Source organism: Lepus europaeus, chromosome 1, assembly GCF_033115175.1.
Source record: "Lepus europaeus isolate LE1 chromosome 1, mLepTim1.pri, whole genome shotgun sequence".
Taxonomy (NCBI): Eukaryota; Metazoa; Chordata; class Mammalia; order Lagomorpha; family Leporidae; genus Lepus; species Lepus europaeus.
Window position 1 is genome coordinate 13936854 of NC_084827.1, and position 18719 is coordinate 13955572.

The window sequence follows — 18719 nt, forward strand, 5'->3', positions numbered from 1 at the left end:
GAAGTTTTTAAAAAATATTTTTTATTTGCAAGATTTATTTATTTATTTTAAAGGCAGAGTTACAGAGAGGTGGAGGCAGAGAGAGAGAGAGAGAGGTCTTCCATCTGCAGGTTCAGTCCCCAGTTGGCCATCTCAGCCGCAATTGCATCAATTCAGAGCCAGGAGCTTCTTCTGGGTCTCCCACATGGGTGCAGGGGCCCAAGGACCTGGGCCATCTTCTACTGCTTTCCCAGGCAGAGAGCTGGATTGGAAGTAGAGCAGCCGGGACTTGAACCAGCACCCATCTGGGATGCTGGCACTGCAGGCGGCAGCTTTACCTGCTATGCCACAGCGCCGTCCCAAAATTTTCTACCTTTGCTCACAAGATCAACTAGAAATTTCAGCTCGGGGTGAAGCCTGGTTACGTTGGTCGAAAGCAGCCCAGCGTACTGCTGGGTTCTGAGGGGCTCTCTTCTCGCCCAGTGCCCTTCCCCGAAGGGAAGGCTCTTTGAAGCAGTACATTTCCTGCGTCTTACCCCCTCTCACCCCTGCCAGCTGTTTTCAACTCAAACCCTAGGAAGAAGTGATGTGATCCAGCAGAAAGGGAGAATGGGGGCTGGCACTGTGGCACAGCAGCAGCCCCTGAGATGTTTGCATCCCGTATCGAAGCACCGGCTTGAGTCTCTGCTGCTCCACTTTCAATACCACTCCCTGCTCATGCACCTGGGAAAGCAGCAGAAAATGGCCCAAGTAAACCTGGGTCCCTGCCACCCACAAGGGAGACCCGGATGAAGCTCCTGGCTCCTGGCTTTGGTCTGGTCCAGTCTTGATTGTTGTGGCCATTTAAGGAGTGAACCATTGGATGGAAGACCTCTTTCTCTCTGTCACTCTGCCTTTCAAATAAGTAAAAGAAATCTTTTTTTTTTTTTTAAGCATAAACAGGGGCTTTGGAATCAGAAGAGAGGTGTTTAGCCTGAGCACTGATTATCATCCGTGCAATGGAACAACTTGTCTTGCACAGCCGTTTTAGGAAGTAGAGATAATGTATCTACGTGCTTAGCACAGTGGCCGGCACATGGTCATGAGGCAGAAGACAGCTAAGGGTTAACTGGGGAAGCTGAGAAAAGCAAATCTCAAAGCCCTTTTGTAGCCTGTTTCACCATCTCTGCCTCCCCTATCCGTAACCTTCAGCCTGGAGACCGAGAAGAGCCACTTAGAGAGAAAACAAAACTCGCAAGTTAAAAATCGCAAGCTAGAAAAAGCTTCCCTTGGAAGCTGTGGGTATAGATATGGTAACGGTCCGATGGCTTGTGTGTCAGATGAATGATCTCAGGAGCATACTAAGGGCCCCACATCCAGTAGCCACCCTTATAAAAATACAACATTTTGGGGTTGGTGCTGTGGCATAGTATGCTAAGCCTCCACCCGCAGAGCCAGCATCCCATATGGGTGCCAGTTCATGTCCCTGCTACTCCTCTTCCCATCCAGCTCTCTGCTGGTAGCCTGGGGAAGCAGTGAAAGATGGCTTACGTGCTTGGGCCCCTGCACCCATGTGGGAGACCTGGAAGAAGCTCCTGGCTCTTGGCTTTGGTCAGCACAGCTCTGGCTGTTGCAGCCATTTGGGGAGTGAACCAGCGGATGGAAAACCTCTATCTCTGGCTGTGGCTCTGCCTCTCAAGTAGATAAATCTTTTTTTAAAAAATACAACATATGGGGCTGGCGCTGTGGCGCAGCAGGTTGATGCCCTGGCCTGAAGCTCCAGCATCCCAAATGGGCACCGGTTCGAGACCCGGCTGCTCCTCTTCCAATCAAGCTCTCTGCTATGGCCTGGGAAAGCAGTAGAAGATGTCCCGAATCCTTGGGCCCCTGCACCAGTGTGAGAGACCCGGAAGAAGCTCCTGGCTGGAGCTGGATTGGCGCAGCTCCGGCCATTGCAACCAATTGGGGAGTGAACCATCGGATGGAACACTTCTTTCTCTATCTCTGCCTCTCCTCTCTCTATGCAACTCTGACTTTCAAATAAATAAATAAATCTTAAAAAAAATAGTCAAAAAGTTCCTCCGAGGCTGTTATGAAAACAGCAGCCCCAAACTCTGGCTGGCATTCAAGGCAGGCCCTTCCACCTCTTTTTAGCTGACTACAGGCTTCCGTGGGTACGTCCTGATTTTCCAGTGCCAGGCACGGTCTACTGTCCCCCAGCTGCAGACCCTGGAGATTTTGCTTTGTTTTTCCTGACTCTGCGTCTCCCAAGTGCATTCTACCTCCCGCCCCTGTCTCCTTTGGTTAAATTTTCTTTAAATCTGTAGCCAATGTTTACAACAGTGTAACCGAGCTATGTAAGCAATGATGATGACTTTTCCTATCCTTCAACAATTTCTATCTTCCCTGAAGTTAATTTTTTTGAGGACTTGCAAAACTAAAAATATCTTTATTCTACTGTAGAACATGACTGAAGTTAAACCATGTAGAATTTTTAAAATAATCTTATGATTTGAAGGCCTTATCCATGCCATCTAGCTTTCATGAATTTGTACACAAGTTTACGTTCACTCTGTTGCTGCTTCCAAAATGGTCTCTTTTCCTGTTGGCATCTCTTAGCTCTACACCCTAAAAAAACAAGTGTGTTTTTTAAAAAGAATTCAACTTGTAATCTTTTTATGTGCTTATTTGCCATCTGTATGTCTTCTTTTGTTTAAGATTTATTTTTTGAAAGGCAGAGTGACAGAGAAAGAAGGAGAGGCAGAGAGAGAGTGAGAGAGAGGGGTCTTCCATCTGCTGGTTCACTCCCCAATTGGCCACCCTGGCTGCAGCTGTGCTGATTTGAAGCCAGGAGCTTCTTCTGGGTCTCCCACGCTGGTGCAGGGGCCCAAGGACTTGGGCCATCTTCTACTGCTTTCCAAGGCCATAGCAGGAGCAGGATCAGAAGTGGAGCAGCTGGGACTTGAACCAGCACTCAGAGTTGGGATGCTGGCATGTAATCAGTGGCTTGATCCACTGTGCTACACTGTGGCCCTGAAAATTTTTTCTTTAATTTTATTTGAAAGAGACTAGTGGACAGAGAAAGAAACAGACACGCAGAGACAGAGGGTTTATCCAGCCAGTAGCTCACTGCCTAAATGCCTACAATAGCCAGGGCCAGGCCAGGCCAAAGCCAGCAGTCCGGAACTCAATCCAGGTCTCTCATGTGGATGGTAGGCACCGAAGTCCTGGAGCTGGTATCTGCCGCCTGTGTTGTGCAGTGGCAGGAAGCTGGATTAGAAGCCGATCTGGGACTCAAGCCCAGGCACTCTGGTAGAGACGCAGTTGAACCAAACACTTGCCACAGTGCGGTTTGAGAGAGAGTACAACACAATATCTATATAATTTTCCATTTTAAACTGGAAGTATCAACTGTTTCTTTCTTCCTTTTAATCTTTTATCTTTGTACCCAAGGAGGGCTCTTCCTTGCTGTCTCTCTCACTGGTTCTCTCTGGTCACCTAGAGTTGGGCTTATTCATTAAGCTACTACCCTCACCTTACTTGCTTCCTACCAAAATTTCCATTGCTTTTGACAGCGCCCTTATCCTTGAACTTCACCATATCCCGTTCTAAACTTGGGGGGAGTGTCACAGCTCTTTTCTTGTGACAAAACTGCTTTGCAGCTGAGGCTGGTGACCATGACCTGCTCATGCTAAGGTGACAGCCAGCTGCAGAGCAGGTGTCGGGTGGGCAGCAGTCTCTGGTCTTTCTAGTTGCACATCCCCTGTGTGGGACAGCCGCCTTCTGCAAAGGCCAGTGCAAAGGTGACCAGGGCGTCCCTTTGCCCAGCCCACGGAACCTGGAGAAGACTCTTTGCCTAGGGCTGGGTGCAGGAAGGGAGTCCCTGACCTTCTGCTCACTCTGGCCTGACCTTTGGCTTCTGCAACACAGAAAAAGAGGGGTGAAAAAAGTTGGTGGCCTGTCCCTCCCAGGGAGACCCCATAGCCCTTGCCCGGGGGCTGGCGGAAGGTGACCAATGATACTGACCCATGCCCTTCTGAGTGGAGCATCCCTTCAGTAGACTTTCATTGCAGGGGTGGAGTGAGGGGGTGGGGGCGAGCAGGAGTTTGTGGCTTAAAAGCCACAGACCTTTCTATCTTCCTGGGATTTAGGAAAGCTACTCAAATGATTATCTTCATTTGATGTATGTCTTTAGGGCAATTTCCAGAGACTTTCCATGGGCTTACCTAAATATGAAATTTTCCTACCAATTTTTTTCTTTCCCACTGGGGAGTGGATAAGCAGCACCCTAGAACTGGATCTCTGCCCACTTATTTTTTAAAATTTAAATTAAATACCTCATTTTAAAAACAGTTTATTTTGAAAGAGTTACAGGGGCTGGCACTGTGGTACAGTGGGTTAACACCCTGGCCTGAAGCACAGGCATCCCATATGGGTGCCGGTTCTAGTCCCGGATGCTCCACTTCCAATCCAGCTCTCTGCTATGGCCTGGGAAAGCAGTAGAAGACGACCCAAGCCCTTGGGCTCCTGCACCCATGTGGGAGACCCGGAAGAAGCTCCTGGCTCCTGGCTTTGGAAGGCACAGCTCCAACCATTGTGGTCAGTTGGGGAGTGAACCAGCGGATGGAAGACTTCTCTCTGCCTCTCCTCCCTCTGTGTAACTCTGACTTTCAAATAAATAAATAAATCTTTAAAAAAAAAAAAAAGAAGAAGAGTTACGGAGCGAGAGGGAGAGACACAGAGAGATCTTCCATCTGCTGGTTCACTCTCCAAAGGGTTACAATGGCCAGCGCTGGAACAGGCTGAAGCCAGGAGCCAGGAGCTTCATCCAGCTCTCCCACGTGGGTGGAAGCTGGACCAAGCATTGGGTCATCTTCCACTGCCCTCCCAAGCTCACCAGCAGGGAGCTGAACCGGCACTCACATGGGATGCCAGCTGAATATTGAACTAGCCTTGACTAACTGGAAAACACCCTCCCTGGTAAGGCTATAATATCCTTGTAATACATTGTTGAACTCTATTTTATAATATTTTGTTAAGAATCTTTGCATCCATGTTCGTGAGATGTTGATCTGTAATTTTCCCCGTTTGTACCATTCTTGTCTAGTTCCGACAGTATGGTAATTCTGGCCTCACGAATCATTCGGGAAGCAGCCCACCTGCCTCCATCCCCTGGAAGAGATTATACGGAAACGGTGTCATTTCTTCCATGTTGGGTGGAATTCACCTGGGGATACATCTGCGCCTGATGACATCTCTTAGGGTAGATTTTATTGATTTAATTTCTTTGATAAACCTATTCAGATTATTTCTTCTCTTGTGATTTTTTCTTTTATCTAGATTATCAAATTTGTTGAAGAGTTAATAATATTCATTTACAACTACATTAATGTCAGAGGTATCAGTACTGATTGATCTTTCATTTTTTTTCTTTTCTTTTTTTTTTTTTTTTTTGACAGGCAGAGCGGACCGTGAGAGAGAGAGAGAGAAAGGTTTCCTTTTCCGTTGGTTCACCCCCCAATGGCCACTGAGGTTTCACTATATCCCACAAACCTCAACCAGTTGTATTTCCACTTTTAGCCAATTTGAAATATATTTTACTTTCCAAAGACTTCTTTGACCCATGTTTCCTTTGATCTCCAAGTATGTGAGGATTTCCCCAGCCACATTCATCTGTTATTGACTCCACTGCTGTCCGGAGCACAGCTCCCAGGATTCCTGCTCCTTACACTTAATAAGGAAGGCGGGAAACTGGATTCCTCGTGGCAGCGGCCGGCTGGGACCCTGTGCAGCCTGGACCGGGCTCTCTCTGCCCCGACCACTGAGGCCTACCTGAGATTCGGAGATGACGGACTCGCAGACGCCGCTGCCGACCCCGCTGACCCCGCTGACCCCGCTGACCCGAGGGTTGGCAGAGCTGCTTAGGTGCTCAGCAGCCTGAGCGGACCACCGCCCCCCGGAGAAGGGGGCATGCGCAACCCCCAGCACGCGCAGGCGCTGGGGAAGGCTGTGACAAGGCCCTGGAGCAGCCGTTAGGTTTATTTCAAATCGCTTTCAGGTGCTGGAGCTCAGCTGAGGCCAGTAAAGAGGCAGTCTTTGTTTTTTAAGATTATTTGAAAGGCAGAGTTAGAGGGAGACACACCTGCACAAATCTCTCTCCCTCCCCTTCTAACCCCTCCCTCTCCCCCTCCTCTCTCCCTCCTTCTCTCTCTCCTCTCTCTTTTCCTCTTCCTCTCCCCCTCTCTTTTGTCTCTCTCTTTCTCTGTCTCCCTCTCTCTGTTTTCCATCTGCAGATTCATTCCCCAGATGGCTGCACAAGCTGGGGCTGAGCCAAGCCAAAGCCAAAGACCAGGACTCCATCCAGGTCTCCCACCTGGGTGCAGGGGCCCAAGCACCCGGGCCATCTTCTGCTGCTTTCCCAGGCTCGTTAGCAGGGATCTGGAGTGGACGTAGCGCAGCCGGGACTTGAACCTGCGCTCATACTGGGTGGGCACAGCAGGTGCTAACTGGAAGCTCAGCACAAAAGCAGCAGCCTTGATGAACCAGGAAGTCTGGGAGGAAGGCCGGGAGGAAGCCCAGCCGGCGACAGTGCAGGGCAGAATCCCCAGGGAGTGTCCCAGCAACCAAAGGGCAGGGCACCTCTCCAAAGACAATGCATGCTCTGAGCCTCCCGTGAGGCCACCCACAAGCCCAGTCCCCTACTCCCCTGGGAGGCCCGCCCTTGACCCTGGACTAATTGGAGCACTTTTTGGGCTGCACTTGGAGTACAGTAATGGTTTTTTTTTTGATACTTTAAAACTACTTTGCATTTGAAAAAAACTTAGTAAGGTGGCTTCATGGCCTATCATGTGTCTTATTCTGCTGCGTGTTCTCTGTATGTTCAGGCATGTACAAGCATGTGTATCTCTGCTGTATTGGGTGAAGTCCTCTGGAGACGTGACCTTTCTTGGATCTGTCAATCACTGTAGAAGCCTGCCGAGGTCTCCTGATACAATAGTGGACTGGACAGGGTGCGAATAGGCAGGCAGCAGGTTGAGCCTACCTGAGCTGCAATCCCGGCAAGCCCCACAATAGGATGCTATCTGTCAGTCAGACATGCCCACCTTCCCAAGATGCCCCTGGGCCTGATGGGGAACCAAGAAGGGGAGACGGCGGGATCTCCATAAACTGCGTGGAGCTACTGTGAAATTCCCAGATGGCTTCCCCCATGCTAGGCACCATCCCTGCCTCATACAAGAGGCTGAGAATATTAATAATAATAAAAGAGCCCCCTTTTCACCACGGACCACGAGTAAGGGGTGCTATTCATGTGTTTTCTCTAGCCCACTCACGATGGGTGTTTCTCCGTGTGTGTGGGGGGCATACTCCTATGTGAACCTGTTTTCTCTCACTGCTAAATAAATCTTGTTTTTACTTGTGCTCCCTACGATATCCCTGCTTAGAATTTTTTTCTCTGAGACAAGAATCTATTTAGAAATTAGGATGCTCGTGTGCACATCCTAAGCCTCTGTATTTCAGGGTTTGCCGCACACATTTTGATGCTGTTGTTAGATGCACATACATTAAGCAATGTTGTATCCTCTTTGAGAACTTACCCCTCTTCATCTCTGATAATTTTCCTTGTTCCAAGGTCTGCTTTTTGTCTGTTTTAAAAAGATGTATTTGGGGCAGATGCTGTGTGCAGCAGGTTAAGCTGCTGTCTGCAGTGCCGACATCCCACATGGCCACCAGTTCAAGTCCCAGCTGATCCCCTTCTGATCCAGCTCTCTGTTAACACGCCTGGGAAAGCAGCGGAGGATGGCCCAAGTGCTTGGGCCCCTGCACCTATGTAGGAGACCAAGATGGCATTCCGGGCTCTTGGCTTTGGCCTGGCCCAGCCCTGGCCATTGTAGCCATTTGGGGAGTAAACCAGAGGATGAGAGATCTCTCTCTCTGTGTTACTCTACTTTTCAAAATGAATAGAATGAAACTTTTTTTTTTTAATGGCCACAACTGGGACTGGGCCAAACCAAAGCCAGGAACCAGGAACTCAGTGCATTAGCAGGGAGTTGGATTGGAAGCGGAACAGCTGGGACTCGAACTGGTGCTCTGATTATGGGACGCTGGCATGGCAGGTGGCAGCTTGATGAGCTGTGCCAGAACGCAGGTCCCTGCTCTGTCTGAAATAGAGACATTGCAGCTTTTTTTTTTTTTTTTTTTGGTGCTAGTATGCTGCATCTTTCTCCACCCATTTGTTTGTAATCTGTGTCTTTATAATGGGACTTTTCACCCACTCTGATAGTCTCTCCTGTGTTGTGTTTGCTGCCAGTGGCATTCGGATATTATACCATTCATGGACCATATGAGATGACCAACTTAAAAGTCAGCATGCTAGAGATTGACTTTTTTTTTTTTTTTTGACAGGCAGAGTGGATAGTGAGAGAGAGAGACAGAGAGAAAGGTCTTCCTTTTTGCCATTGGTTCACCCTCCAATGGCCGCTGCGGCCAGTGCATCGTGCTGATCCGAAGCCAGGAGCCAGGTGCTTCTCCGGGTCTCCCATGCGGGTGCAGGGCCCAAGGACCTGGGCCATCTTCTACTGCTTTCCCAGACCATAGCAGAGAGCTGGATCAGAAGAGGAGCAGCCGGGACTAGAACCGGCGCCCATTTGAGATGTGAGCGCTTCAGGCCAGGGCTTTAAACCTTTGCGCCACAGCGCCAGCCCCCTAGATCAGCATTTTTGACCTACATAATGCTCCTCCCCTCTGAACCCCCAACATTTCTTCTAAGGCAGTTCTACAGGGGACACACTCCTTCAGTTTTTGTCTAACAAAGTCTGTTTCTCCTCCACTTTGGACGGACAGTTCCATTGGATTCAGGACTTTAGGTTGGTGGTGGTTCTGGGCTGATATCTGTGTCCCTCCAATTAATGTGCTAAAGTCCTTGACACCCAATGTAGTGTTATTAGTGGGTGGAGCCTTTGGGAAGTACTAGGATCACGAGGGTGGAGCCCCCATGAATGGGATCAGGGCTGTTACGAGAAGAGCTACGGAAGGGATGACACACAGCTTTGTCTCTGCCACGTGAGGTTACCCGGCAACAAGATGACTGCTGCAAACCAGGACTGGTGCCCTCACCAGACGCCGAATCTGTTGGTGTGCTTATCTTGGACTCTCCAGCTCTTGGAACTGTAGGTTATAAATTTCCGTATAGGCAGCCTGGTCTGTGGTGTTTGGTCACAGCAGCCTGAGCTGGGACCGTGGTCCTTTACACATTTTATTTCACTCCATTCCTCTTGCCTGAATGGTTTTTGGAGAGACGTCTGCCGCAGTTCACCCATACGTAAGCTGTTTTCTTCTCCTGTGACTGATGTTGAGCTTTTCCCATGGTCTTTTCCCTCAGTTCGAATACGATATGTCCAGGTATAGATTTTTTTTATATTTATTGTCCTCTGAGTTTTCAGGGCCTTCGGTTTAAAGTAACTAATTTTGGGAAAGTCTCAGTCATTTGCTTTAACTCTCCTTCCTCTTATTGCTGGTATACTCTTGGCACAGGCTGCTATGGTTTGACTATGGTTCCATATACCTCTGCTCCCCGCCAGGCCACTGGCATGGAATACTTGATCCTCAGCGTGGTGCTCCTGGGAGGTAGTGGAACCTTGGGAGGCAGACACAGGAAGAGGTCTCTAGGCCATTAGAGACACTGCCCTCCTTGTGAGACCCTAGTCTCTCTCAAGCCTTATTGGGTGATGTAAGCTCTTTTATACACAGGCATCCATGCCGTGATTTGACTGTAATCAGGAGGGCCTTCCCGAGAGCTGAGCCAATGCAGGTGCCATGCGCTTGAACCACCCAAGCTTTGGGATAAGCCTTTTCTCTTTAGCTGCCTCTGGCATTTTGTTGTAATAATACCAAGCTGGCCAAGCATACCTGATACACATTTGGCAATTGTCCCACAGTTCTTAGATATTCTGTATTTTTCTTTGCGGCTTAAATTTCTTCACCCTTGCTGATTCTTCCCTCGGTTGTGTCCAATCTGCAGGTGAGTCCATCAGTCGTTCCGTTAGTGCTTCAGTTCTCTAGCATTTCCTCTGTTTGTTCCCATCTCTGCTGGTATGTCCAATCTGCAGTTGTGTATTTTCTGTTTTTCCCATTAGAACTCTCAGCATATTAATCATTATGATTTTAAATTCTTGGGAGGCGGGGCAGATCTAGGGAAGATCTTCATAGGTGACTCTTAAAGGAGAAGTAGGGACCTGCCAGGTGGACCGATAGAGAGGAAGCCGAACAGGATGGATGGTTTTTATGAAAGTGAACAACGTGCTCACAGAAACTGCAGGTTCAGTATTGTAGCACAACCAGCAGAGTGGGGAAGACGCCTACACATGTCCTCCTACCTAAGTAAAGGATCTTGTAAGGTATTTACACCAAATGGTTAAGATACAGGACGAGCAATTATGGGCGAAACCTAGGTGAGCTTGTTTAGGCAGTATCTCTGTATCCTTCCAATCTTCCAAGAAACTGGTTGATCATGCCCTAGGATTCCCAAAGAGAACTGATTCTAAGACTTCACAATCCCAAATGCTCTGACAACTGAGGTTTCAAATGATTTTTCACTAAACTGTAAACCAAGATCTCCCCAGAGTTGAGCCTGCTGTGCTGATCTGTGCAAGGCAAGCTGAATGTTGACAGCTCTTGTTCCAGCATGATGCCAGCGCTAATATAGGCTGTGGTCCACTCACGCGCCGCCACCCTCCCCATCCCCAAGCACTGGACCCTCCAGCACTGGGAGCTACACAAACCTTCCTCTTTCTAAAGGTAGCTGCCTCTGGTATTTCACCGTAGTCAGGAGTCCCTAATACAACCACCCAGGCTCAGACCTGCCGAGTTCCACCTTGCACCTTTGACGAGCCTCGGCTCGCCGACCCTCACTCCGCCTAACCCCATGCTGTCCCGGGTCCCACACCGAGTGTTTTCTCACCTCAGTCCTCTGCCCTTCAGCTGCCCGCCCCACTGTTCCTCTGCATGTCCTCCAGAAAGCCTCGCAGCGCTCACTGCTTTATGAATGACAGACAGAGCGGTGCTGGACCCACGGCAGGGCCACACGGACAGACGTCTGCAGAGGTGTGCGCACAGCCCTCAGCGAAAGTGTGCGTCGACTCTCACACCGTTGCCAACCCCGGGGAAGTCAAGTGCTTCCTTAAATCATACGCATTTCAGCTCTGTGCAATTAGCAACTTCTAATATGTGGTGTTGTCGCTAATTGTTGGAGGCGCACAACTTAGCACTTTGCCACGCACTATCTTACTTTGCAATCATTTTAGTCATGTACACTTTACATGTATAATTATATGATAATAATGTGGTTCTTAGTGCACCAATGTAACATAAATGTAGGGAGTGACTTCTGTCCACTGATTTATTAAATTCACTAAAGCATCTAGCAGGGCAGTTAAAATAGTAAATGTCATTTGTCCTTGATTTCTTAGGTTTTTTTCTTTTTTTTTGGTGTTGTATGATAAGTCATAAGAAAAAGTTCAGAATTTTTTATGTTGACAAAAATTAAATATAAGTATTTCAGTGTTTTAAAATGGTCTCTATTTTCTTTGAGTTTCTTTTTAATCTCTGGAAAATACATCCCCACCAAAGAGGAGGGGCTACGTGGACTTCTTAGTTCAGCACACAGGCCGGCGTATGCAGAGGTAGGAGCAGGGAAGGGCTTTTTCTCTTGCCACTCTCGGCCAGGTCAGCACTGGGATCTGGCCTGCACGCACAGTGTTGGAGCAGCTCAGAGCTGCCTTAACCGTCCCTTTGGGGACGCGGGAGGAAGGCGGGGCGTCCGTCCCCCTTTCCCTGTTGCTCCTGCTTCCTTCTGGTCAGAGGGGGCGCCGTGGGCTTAGCGCTCTGCTGGCTGCACGTGGCGGCTTGAAGAGTCTTGGCTTTTATAACATTTGCCTCCATGTCGGAACTCGAGGGGACGGTCTCCCATCTGCCGCGGAGGGCTTTCATGTCTTCAGTCCTTGTGTCCCAGAACGGAGACTGCTTTTTCCTCTTCTTGAGGCCTCTAAGAGGCGACAAACCTTCCTGCGACCTCTGGGGCACAGAGGGGAGCCACCCTGAAGGCTCGGCTAGCAGGTGCCTGTGGCATATAAAAGTAGGGTTTCTTGGTGGCGTCCAGGACGTGTTGTATCTCTTCATATTTATGCAAGTGGCTGACCTTAGTCTATAAAAGAAACGAGATACATGATTTTTTGGTTTGTTTTTTGCCATCGACGTACCTACTTTGTAGTCCTAGTACATGGTTATAGTATAAACCATATTTTTCCCCTTTGGTGAGTTTGTCCTGCTGTAAGACTTCCAAGAGACTGACTGAAGTATTCATCTCTAGTCCTGAGTTTTCAGCACTACTTCAGTGCTGTCTTTCCGGGTGCCTAGAAGACGTGGGATTTTTTAGATATTCTATTTTTCAATCACAGAATTTCAACCACATCTTAATTAAACTTTCCCATGCTGAGATAATGACAGACTTACACACATTTGGAAGAAACAATACAGACAGCTCCCGTGTGCCCTTTGCCGAGTTTCTCCCCAATGTGACATCTTGGAAAACCGCAGTGCGTTATCACAATCAGGATGTGATACTGACGTGGCCAGGACACAGAGGAGTGCCCTCTCCGTGCCCTTGTATGGAGCCTACTTCCCTCTTTCTCCATCCCCTCCCCTGAACTCCTAGCAACCATTAATCTGTGATCCAATTAAATTTTTTTATCTAAAAAATGTATTAATGGAATTGTACAGTGTGTAGCCTTCCGGGGTCAGCATTTTTCAGCAAGATTTCTCTGGTGATTCATCCGGGTTGTTTTGCATATCAGCAGTTCATTCCTCGATAGTGCGGAGCAGCAATCCCTGGGATGGCTGTCTGAGTGCACAGCTTAATGGTTCATTCATGGAAGGTCATATGACTGTTTCCAGTCTATGCCTAGTACAAACAAAGTGACACTGATACTTGTTTACAGGTTTCCGTGTGAGCTTAAGTCTTCATTTCCCTGGGAATGTAGTAGCAGCAATTGCTGGGTAATACGGTAGTTACATATTTAGGTTTTGAAACATTTTTGTTTACTTCCATCATATTTTAAAGGTAGACAGGGAGAGGGAGAAGGGGGAAGAGAGAGAGAGAGAGAGAGAAAAGGAGAAAGGGAGAAAGGGAGAGAAAGAGAAAGGGAGAGAGGGAGGGAGGGAGAGAGGGAGAGAGAGAGAGAGAGAGAGAATGTATCTCCATTCTATTGGTTCACCCTCCAAATGCTCACAACAGCCAGGGACCCAATTTCTTGAGACATAACCTGCTGCCTCCCAGGGCGTGTGCTGGCAGGACGATGGAATCAGAAGCAGAGCTGGGACCCAAACCAAGCACTCTGATGTGGGATGCAGGCATCCCAAGCAGTATCTTAGCCACTGTGCCAAATGCCTGCTCCCATATTTAGCTTTCTAAGAAATTGCCAAACTGTTTTTCCAGAGAGGCTAATCCATTTTACATTCTCATCAGCAATACGTAAGTGATTCAGTTTCTCTGCAGCCTCACTGACACCTGGTGCTGTTGCTGGTTTTTATTTTAACCTGACAATGTACGGTGCTATCTCATTGCATATTTAATTTGCATTCCTCTACTTGAGCATCTTTTAATGTGGTATGCAGCGTCAGTATCTGCTATACGGTGAAGTATCTCTTAATGTCTTTTGCTCATTTTCTAAGGTGAAATGTTTTCTTAATGTAGAATTTTGAGAGTTCCTTCACCACACTCTTTATTTATGTAGTTTGCCAGTATTTTCTCTTATTTTCCAGTTTGCATTTTATATACTTCTCAGGATCTTTTAACAGAGAAAATGTTTTTTATTTGGTAAAGTCCAATTTATAAATTTTTTAAAATGAATCAGGCTTTTAGAGCCAAACCTAGAAGCTTTATGTTGTACATTATTAAGACCATGATCCATTTTGAACTTGTGTTGTATAAGATGTGAGTTGAAGTCACATTTTACTCTTTGGCCTGTGGAGGTCCAACTGTCCCAGCACTTGTTGACAAGACTACGTTTCCTCCACTGACTGGCTTTGGCACTCTTGTCGAAATCAGTTGCACACGCTGTGCGTGGGTCTGTTTCTGGTTCTCTGTTCCCTGGTCAAAGTGTCTCGTCTCCTCCGGTGCTACACTGCCTGTGTACGCAGCTATGTAACGGGAGCTGAAGTCACTAAGTGAATCCTCCCTCTTTCTCCTTCTTTTTCAAATTGTTTTTTTTTTAAACATCTTTACATACACAATTTAAAATCATCTTGTCTATTTTTACCAATTCTTGCTGGTATTTGGGTGGGAACTGTGTGGGACTTGTGTATCACTTTGGGAAGAACTGAATCCTTTACTGTGTGAGTCTTCCAATCCGTGGGCATCCTGTGTTCTCCATTCGCTTAGCTTCTGGATTTCTTTTACTCACGCTGTGTAGTTTTCCACACACAAGCCCTATGCGTATTTGTAAACTGATAACTACGTATCTCATTTTTTGAGATGGGTCTATATTTGACCACGTGCTCATGGCTTATTTACAGCAGTACTGTTAATCCCAAAGCCTAGCAGAACTTGCTTATCAGTTCTGAATCTTTTTTTTTAAATTCCTTTTGAATTTCCTACCTAGAAAATAACCTATTTTGTGAATAGAGACTATTTTATTTCTTCCTTTATGATCTGTTGCCCCCTTATTATTACCTCATTACAGTGGATAGAACGTCAAGCATAATGCTGAAGGGGGTGATGAGAGTGGATCTTAGCAAGTTGAGTAGGTTTCCTTCTATTCCTAATTTTTTTCCGAAATTTTTTTGTCATAGATAATTGTCAGACTTTGTTAAATGCTTTTTCTGTGCCAGATACTATGATCGTGTGGTTTCCGTCTTCCGCCTGCTCACGTGGGGCATCACACTGATTCCTGAATATTGTGACAGCCTTGAGTTCTGCAACAGATCCTGTCTGGTCACGGTGTATAGTTCTTCTTACTGGTATTGAATTGTACTTGCTGATACTCTGTTATGGATTTTTAAATCTGATTTATGAGGGATCTTATTCTGCTGTTCTCCCCACCCCCTTCCTATTTTTATGGTTCTGTCTTTGGTTTTGGTTATCAGGACAACAGTAGTTTCATAACATGAACTCTTATGTTTTCTGGGAGAAACCATGTAGAATTTGTGTTAATTAAATGATTCACAAAATTCTGTGAATATGGGCCAAGAGATTTCTTTTGGGGGGGTTAAAATTATGAATTTGGGAGTGAGACAGCAGCTGAATTAGATGCGCCAGCCATAGATTCCCAAAGAGACAGCAACCGGAAAGCTATTCATAAACCAAAGGACCTTCACAAGGGCTCAGGGAGCCAGGTGAAGTACCACAGTGCCTGGTTTCAGGCTGATAATAACAAAGATGCCTTGAAGAAAGCAGAAAGCAAAGAATTGTCTGTATCAGTCCTCTCCTAAAACCAAGCAGCACAGCATGGACATAGATGCCTCCCCCTTGGAGCAGGGAGATGGAATTATGTTCAGGTCTGAGTTAAGAAAACTCAATTCCAGGGCTTCCACAGTGAAACCCAGCTCCAGACAGAGGCCCCTGTCCCCCGGCCCTGGTACACACAGATCCTCCTCCCCAGATGGCCGAGGGAGTACTTCCACCGCCTTTCCTCCAACCGTAGGCAGCACAGTGAGGACAGGGCAGGAAAAGGAGCCCAGGACTTTCCTTAGGGCTTAGTACCAATCGCACTGTGGGGAGCCCCCCAGCACCAGGCAGGGCAGAAAGGCCTTAGTGCCCAGGTCACCAGACAGAACCTGTAGCCCTGCCCAGCACCCGGTGGAGACCTGTCCTGCCGTGGGATGGACTTAGACTTTGGCTGCCTTACTACCAGCTGTGGCATGGGCCTGGTGTGCCTGTCCCACTGCCCCAGTACACACACGGTACAGGTCCCTGTGGTTGTGGGACTCAGGTGTGACCCAGTTCAGCGTCATCCTGGGTGGCCAAGGGGCCGTCTTCACCGGCCTCTTCGGACCTTGGGCAGCACAGCGAGGAGCAGAAGTCCTCCCACTAGAGGGTAGGGCAGGAAGGAAGCACAGGACTGTGTCTTACAGCTGTCAGACTGGTAACCTCACACTGGGCAGGTCTCAGTGCTCCCGTCTCCAGTCCAGTGCCTGTGGGTGGGGCCTCTACATGCCCTGGTGACAGGTGGGGACACAGGGCCCTAGTTGATCAGCCGGTATTACCTACGACTGGGCAGAGCAGGCGTGGGCCATTTGTCCACCTCAGTAGCAGACAGCCACAGCTCTGTGGTTGGTGCACTGTGGGCTCTGGGTGCAACCTACGATTGTGGCATTGGTGATCATCCAACTGCATACACCATTCCATCCCAAATCCCAGGCAACACAAAACAGAGAGAGTAACTGTCCACCCGTGGGATGGAAATGAAAGCGGATGGCAGGTCACTGCACAGGAGCCTGGAGCCGGGCCCTCCACAGTAAGGCCTGGAAGCCTGTGGTGTCTGATCACAGCCCAGGAACTTCATGTGAGGCACTGGGGCTGCCCGGACCAGATGGAGGCTCGTAGGCAGGGGCATCATTTCGGGAACTCCCTTTGTTCATTCGGAACAACACAGCAACCGCGGACTTGGGACAGATCTGTGCTCGGGTAAGCTCCAGGACCAGCACAGTGACAGCACACAGCACACGTGTCAGGTGCGGACGTGGAGTGGTGTCTGTGCTCAAACAGAAGGGTCCACGCGCTCAGAAATTCCAGGAAGACAGGCACAAACACAGCGCTGTGAGGGAGCCCGGACTGAACCCCGAATCCTTCAGTGCAGATGCACCAAGAACTTGCAGGGATCCACGACTTACCTAACGGACAAAGCAGGCCCCCAGAAGCCACAGCACAGCACCTTGCACCTGGTGACTCCTGGGTGGAGAACTCAATACCGCTACTTCAAACTCACTGGGCTTCAAGACAACACAGAGAAACGATTCAATACTCTAACAGAGACAACAGAGATGGAACTAATTTTTAAAAATCAAATATCTGGATTAAAAAGTACACTAAGTAAAATTTAAAAATTGACAGAAGGCATTAATAGCTGACAATTCTGATGTTCCTGCTCAAGGTCAGCCTGTTTGAAGAAACACACAGGAGGGAAGAAGAATGAAGAAAGCTGGCGGGAACTTTACTCTGCGAGGTCATTAAAAGAGAACATATTTGAGCTGCTGGGGCTCAAGAGGGCTTGCCAATTCCAGAGGGGCAGAACCCTTAACTTAGGGGCCTGTGTTGTGGCACACGCAGGTTGAGCCACCACCTGCGATGCCGGCATCTCATGCGAGGCCAGGTTGAGCCCTGGCTGCTGTTTCTGATCCAGCTCCCTGGTGATGCACCTGGGGAAGCAGCAGAAGATGAGCCAAGTATTTGGGCCCTGCCACCCATGAGGGAGCCCTGGATGGAGTTCGTGGCCTCTGGTTCAGCCTGGCCCAGCCATGTCCACTGTGGCCATTGGGGAGTGGACCAGCAGATGGAAGATCTCTTTTCTCTCTCTCTCTCTCTCTCTCTCTCTCTCTCTCTCTCTCTCTCTCTCTAACTCTGCCTTTCAAATAATAAATCTTAAAGACAGAGTTTGGCTGGCTCCGTGGCTTAACAGGCTAATCCTCCACCTTGCGGCGCTGGCACACTGGGTTCTAGTCCCGGTTGGGGCGCTGGATTCTAGTCCCGGTTGCCCCTCTTCCAGGCCAGCTCTCTGCTATGGCCCGGGAAGGCAGTGGAGGATGGCCCAAGTGCTTGGGCCCTGCACCTGCATGGGAGACTAGGAGAAGCACCTGGCTCCTGACTTCGGATTAGCGCGATGCACCGGCTGCAGCGGCCATTGGAGGGTGAACCAACGGTAAAGGAAGACCTTTCTCTCTCTCTCTCTCTCTCTCTCTCTCACTATCCACTCTGCCTGTAAAAAAAAAAAAAAAAAGACAGAGTTCATTTTAAAGAGAATAATAATAGAAACTTTCTGAACCTAGAGGAAGATACAACAGATCAAAGGTCACCAGTTAGATTCATTTCAACCAAACCTAACCAAATACATTATAATAAAGTTCCACAAAGTTAAAAATGAAAAGCGGATTTTCAAAGTAGCAAGAGAACAGAAATAACACATAAGGGTGTCCTAACTCACTTGATAGACATGTCTCAGAGGAAACCTCACAGGCCACAAGAGAGAGGTCTCAGGTTTCACAGTGCTGAAGGAAGCAAACTTCCAATCAAGAACACTGCGCCTGGCGAGCTGGCCTTCAGCTGTGATGGAAACAAAGACCTTCCCCGAAATATCAAAGCTGAGGGGCTCCTCACCAGCAGACCTGCCCTGTGGGAAATGCCAAAGGGGGTTCTTCCAACACAGAGAGAGGCTGATGAGCACAGTGGAGATAATCCGGTGTAAGGGTCACTGGTGAGGGTGACTACACACTCAGAACGCTTTCATGACACGGACACAGTGCACAAACCACTCCTACCTTCAGTATGCAGACCAAAAAAATTGAAAAATAGCTACATTGAAATGTTAAGAGATAGATAATACAGCAAGATACAAAATAGAACATAAAACATTTTAAATGTTAACAGGAGTGGAGTGCAAATGTAGAGCTGTCTTATTAGTATTTTAAATCGATTATTTATCGTGGCGGGGCAGGGAAGAGAATGCTCCCACCCACCGACTCACTCCCCAGAGGCCTGCAGTGGCCAGGTCTGG

At 48.2% G+C, this 18719-nt stretch overlaps 1 protein-coding gene across 6 annotated transcripts in view; it reads right to left on the reverse strand.

Annotated features, from left to right (window-relative positions):
* Positions 1–11308: 11308 nt before the first annotated feature.
* AGBL3 (AGBL carboxypeptidase 3) overlaps positions 11309–18719 on the reverse strand; it is a 93332-nt gene continuing 85921 nt past the window's right edge. For 2 of the 6 annotated variants that reach the window (XM_062196748.1, XM_062196666.1), the window contains exon 17: positions 11309–12157. In XM_062196748.1, the coding sequence (XP_062052732.1) occupies positions 11734–12157 (424 nt within the window). In that variant the 3' untranslated portion in view covers positions 11309–11733. The remainder of the gene's footprint in view (positions 12158–18719) is intronic. The other 4 variants (XM_062196499.1, XM_062196411.1, XM_062196875.1 and 1 more) reach the window with 3 other exon arrangements.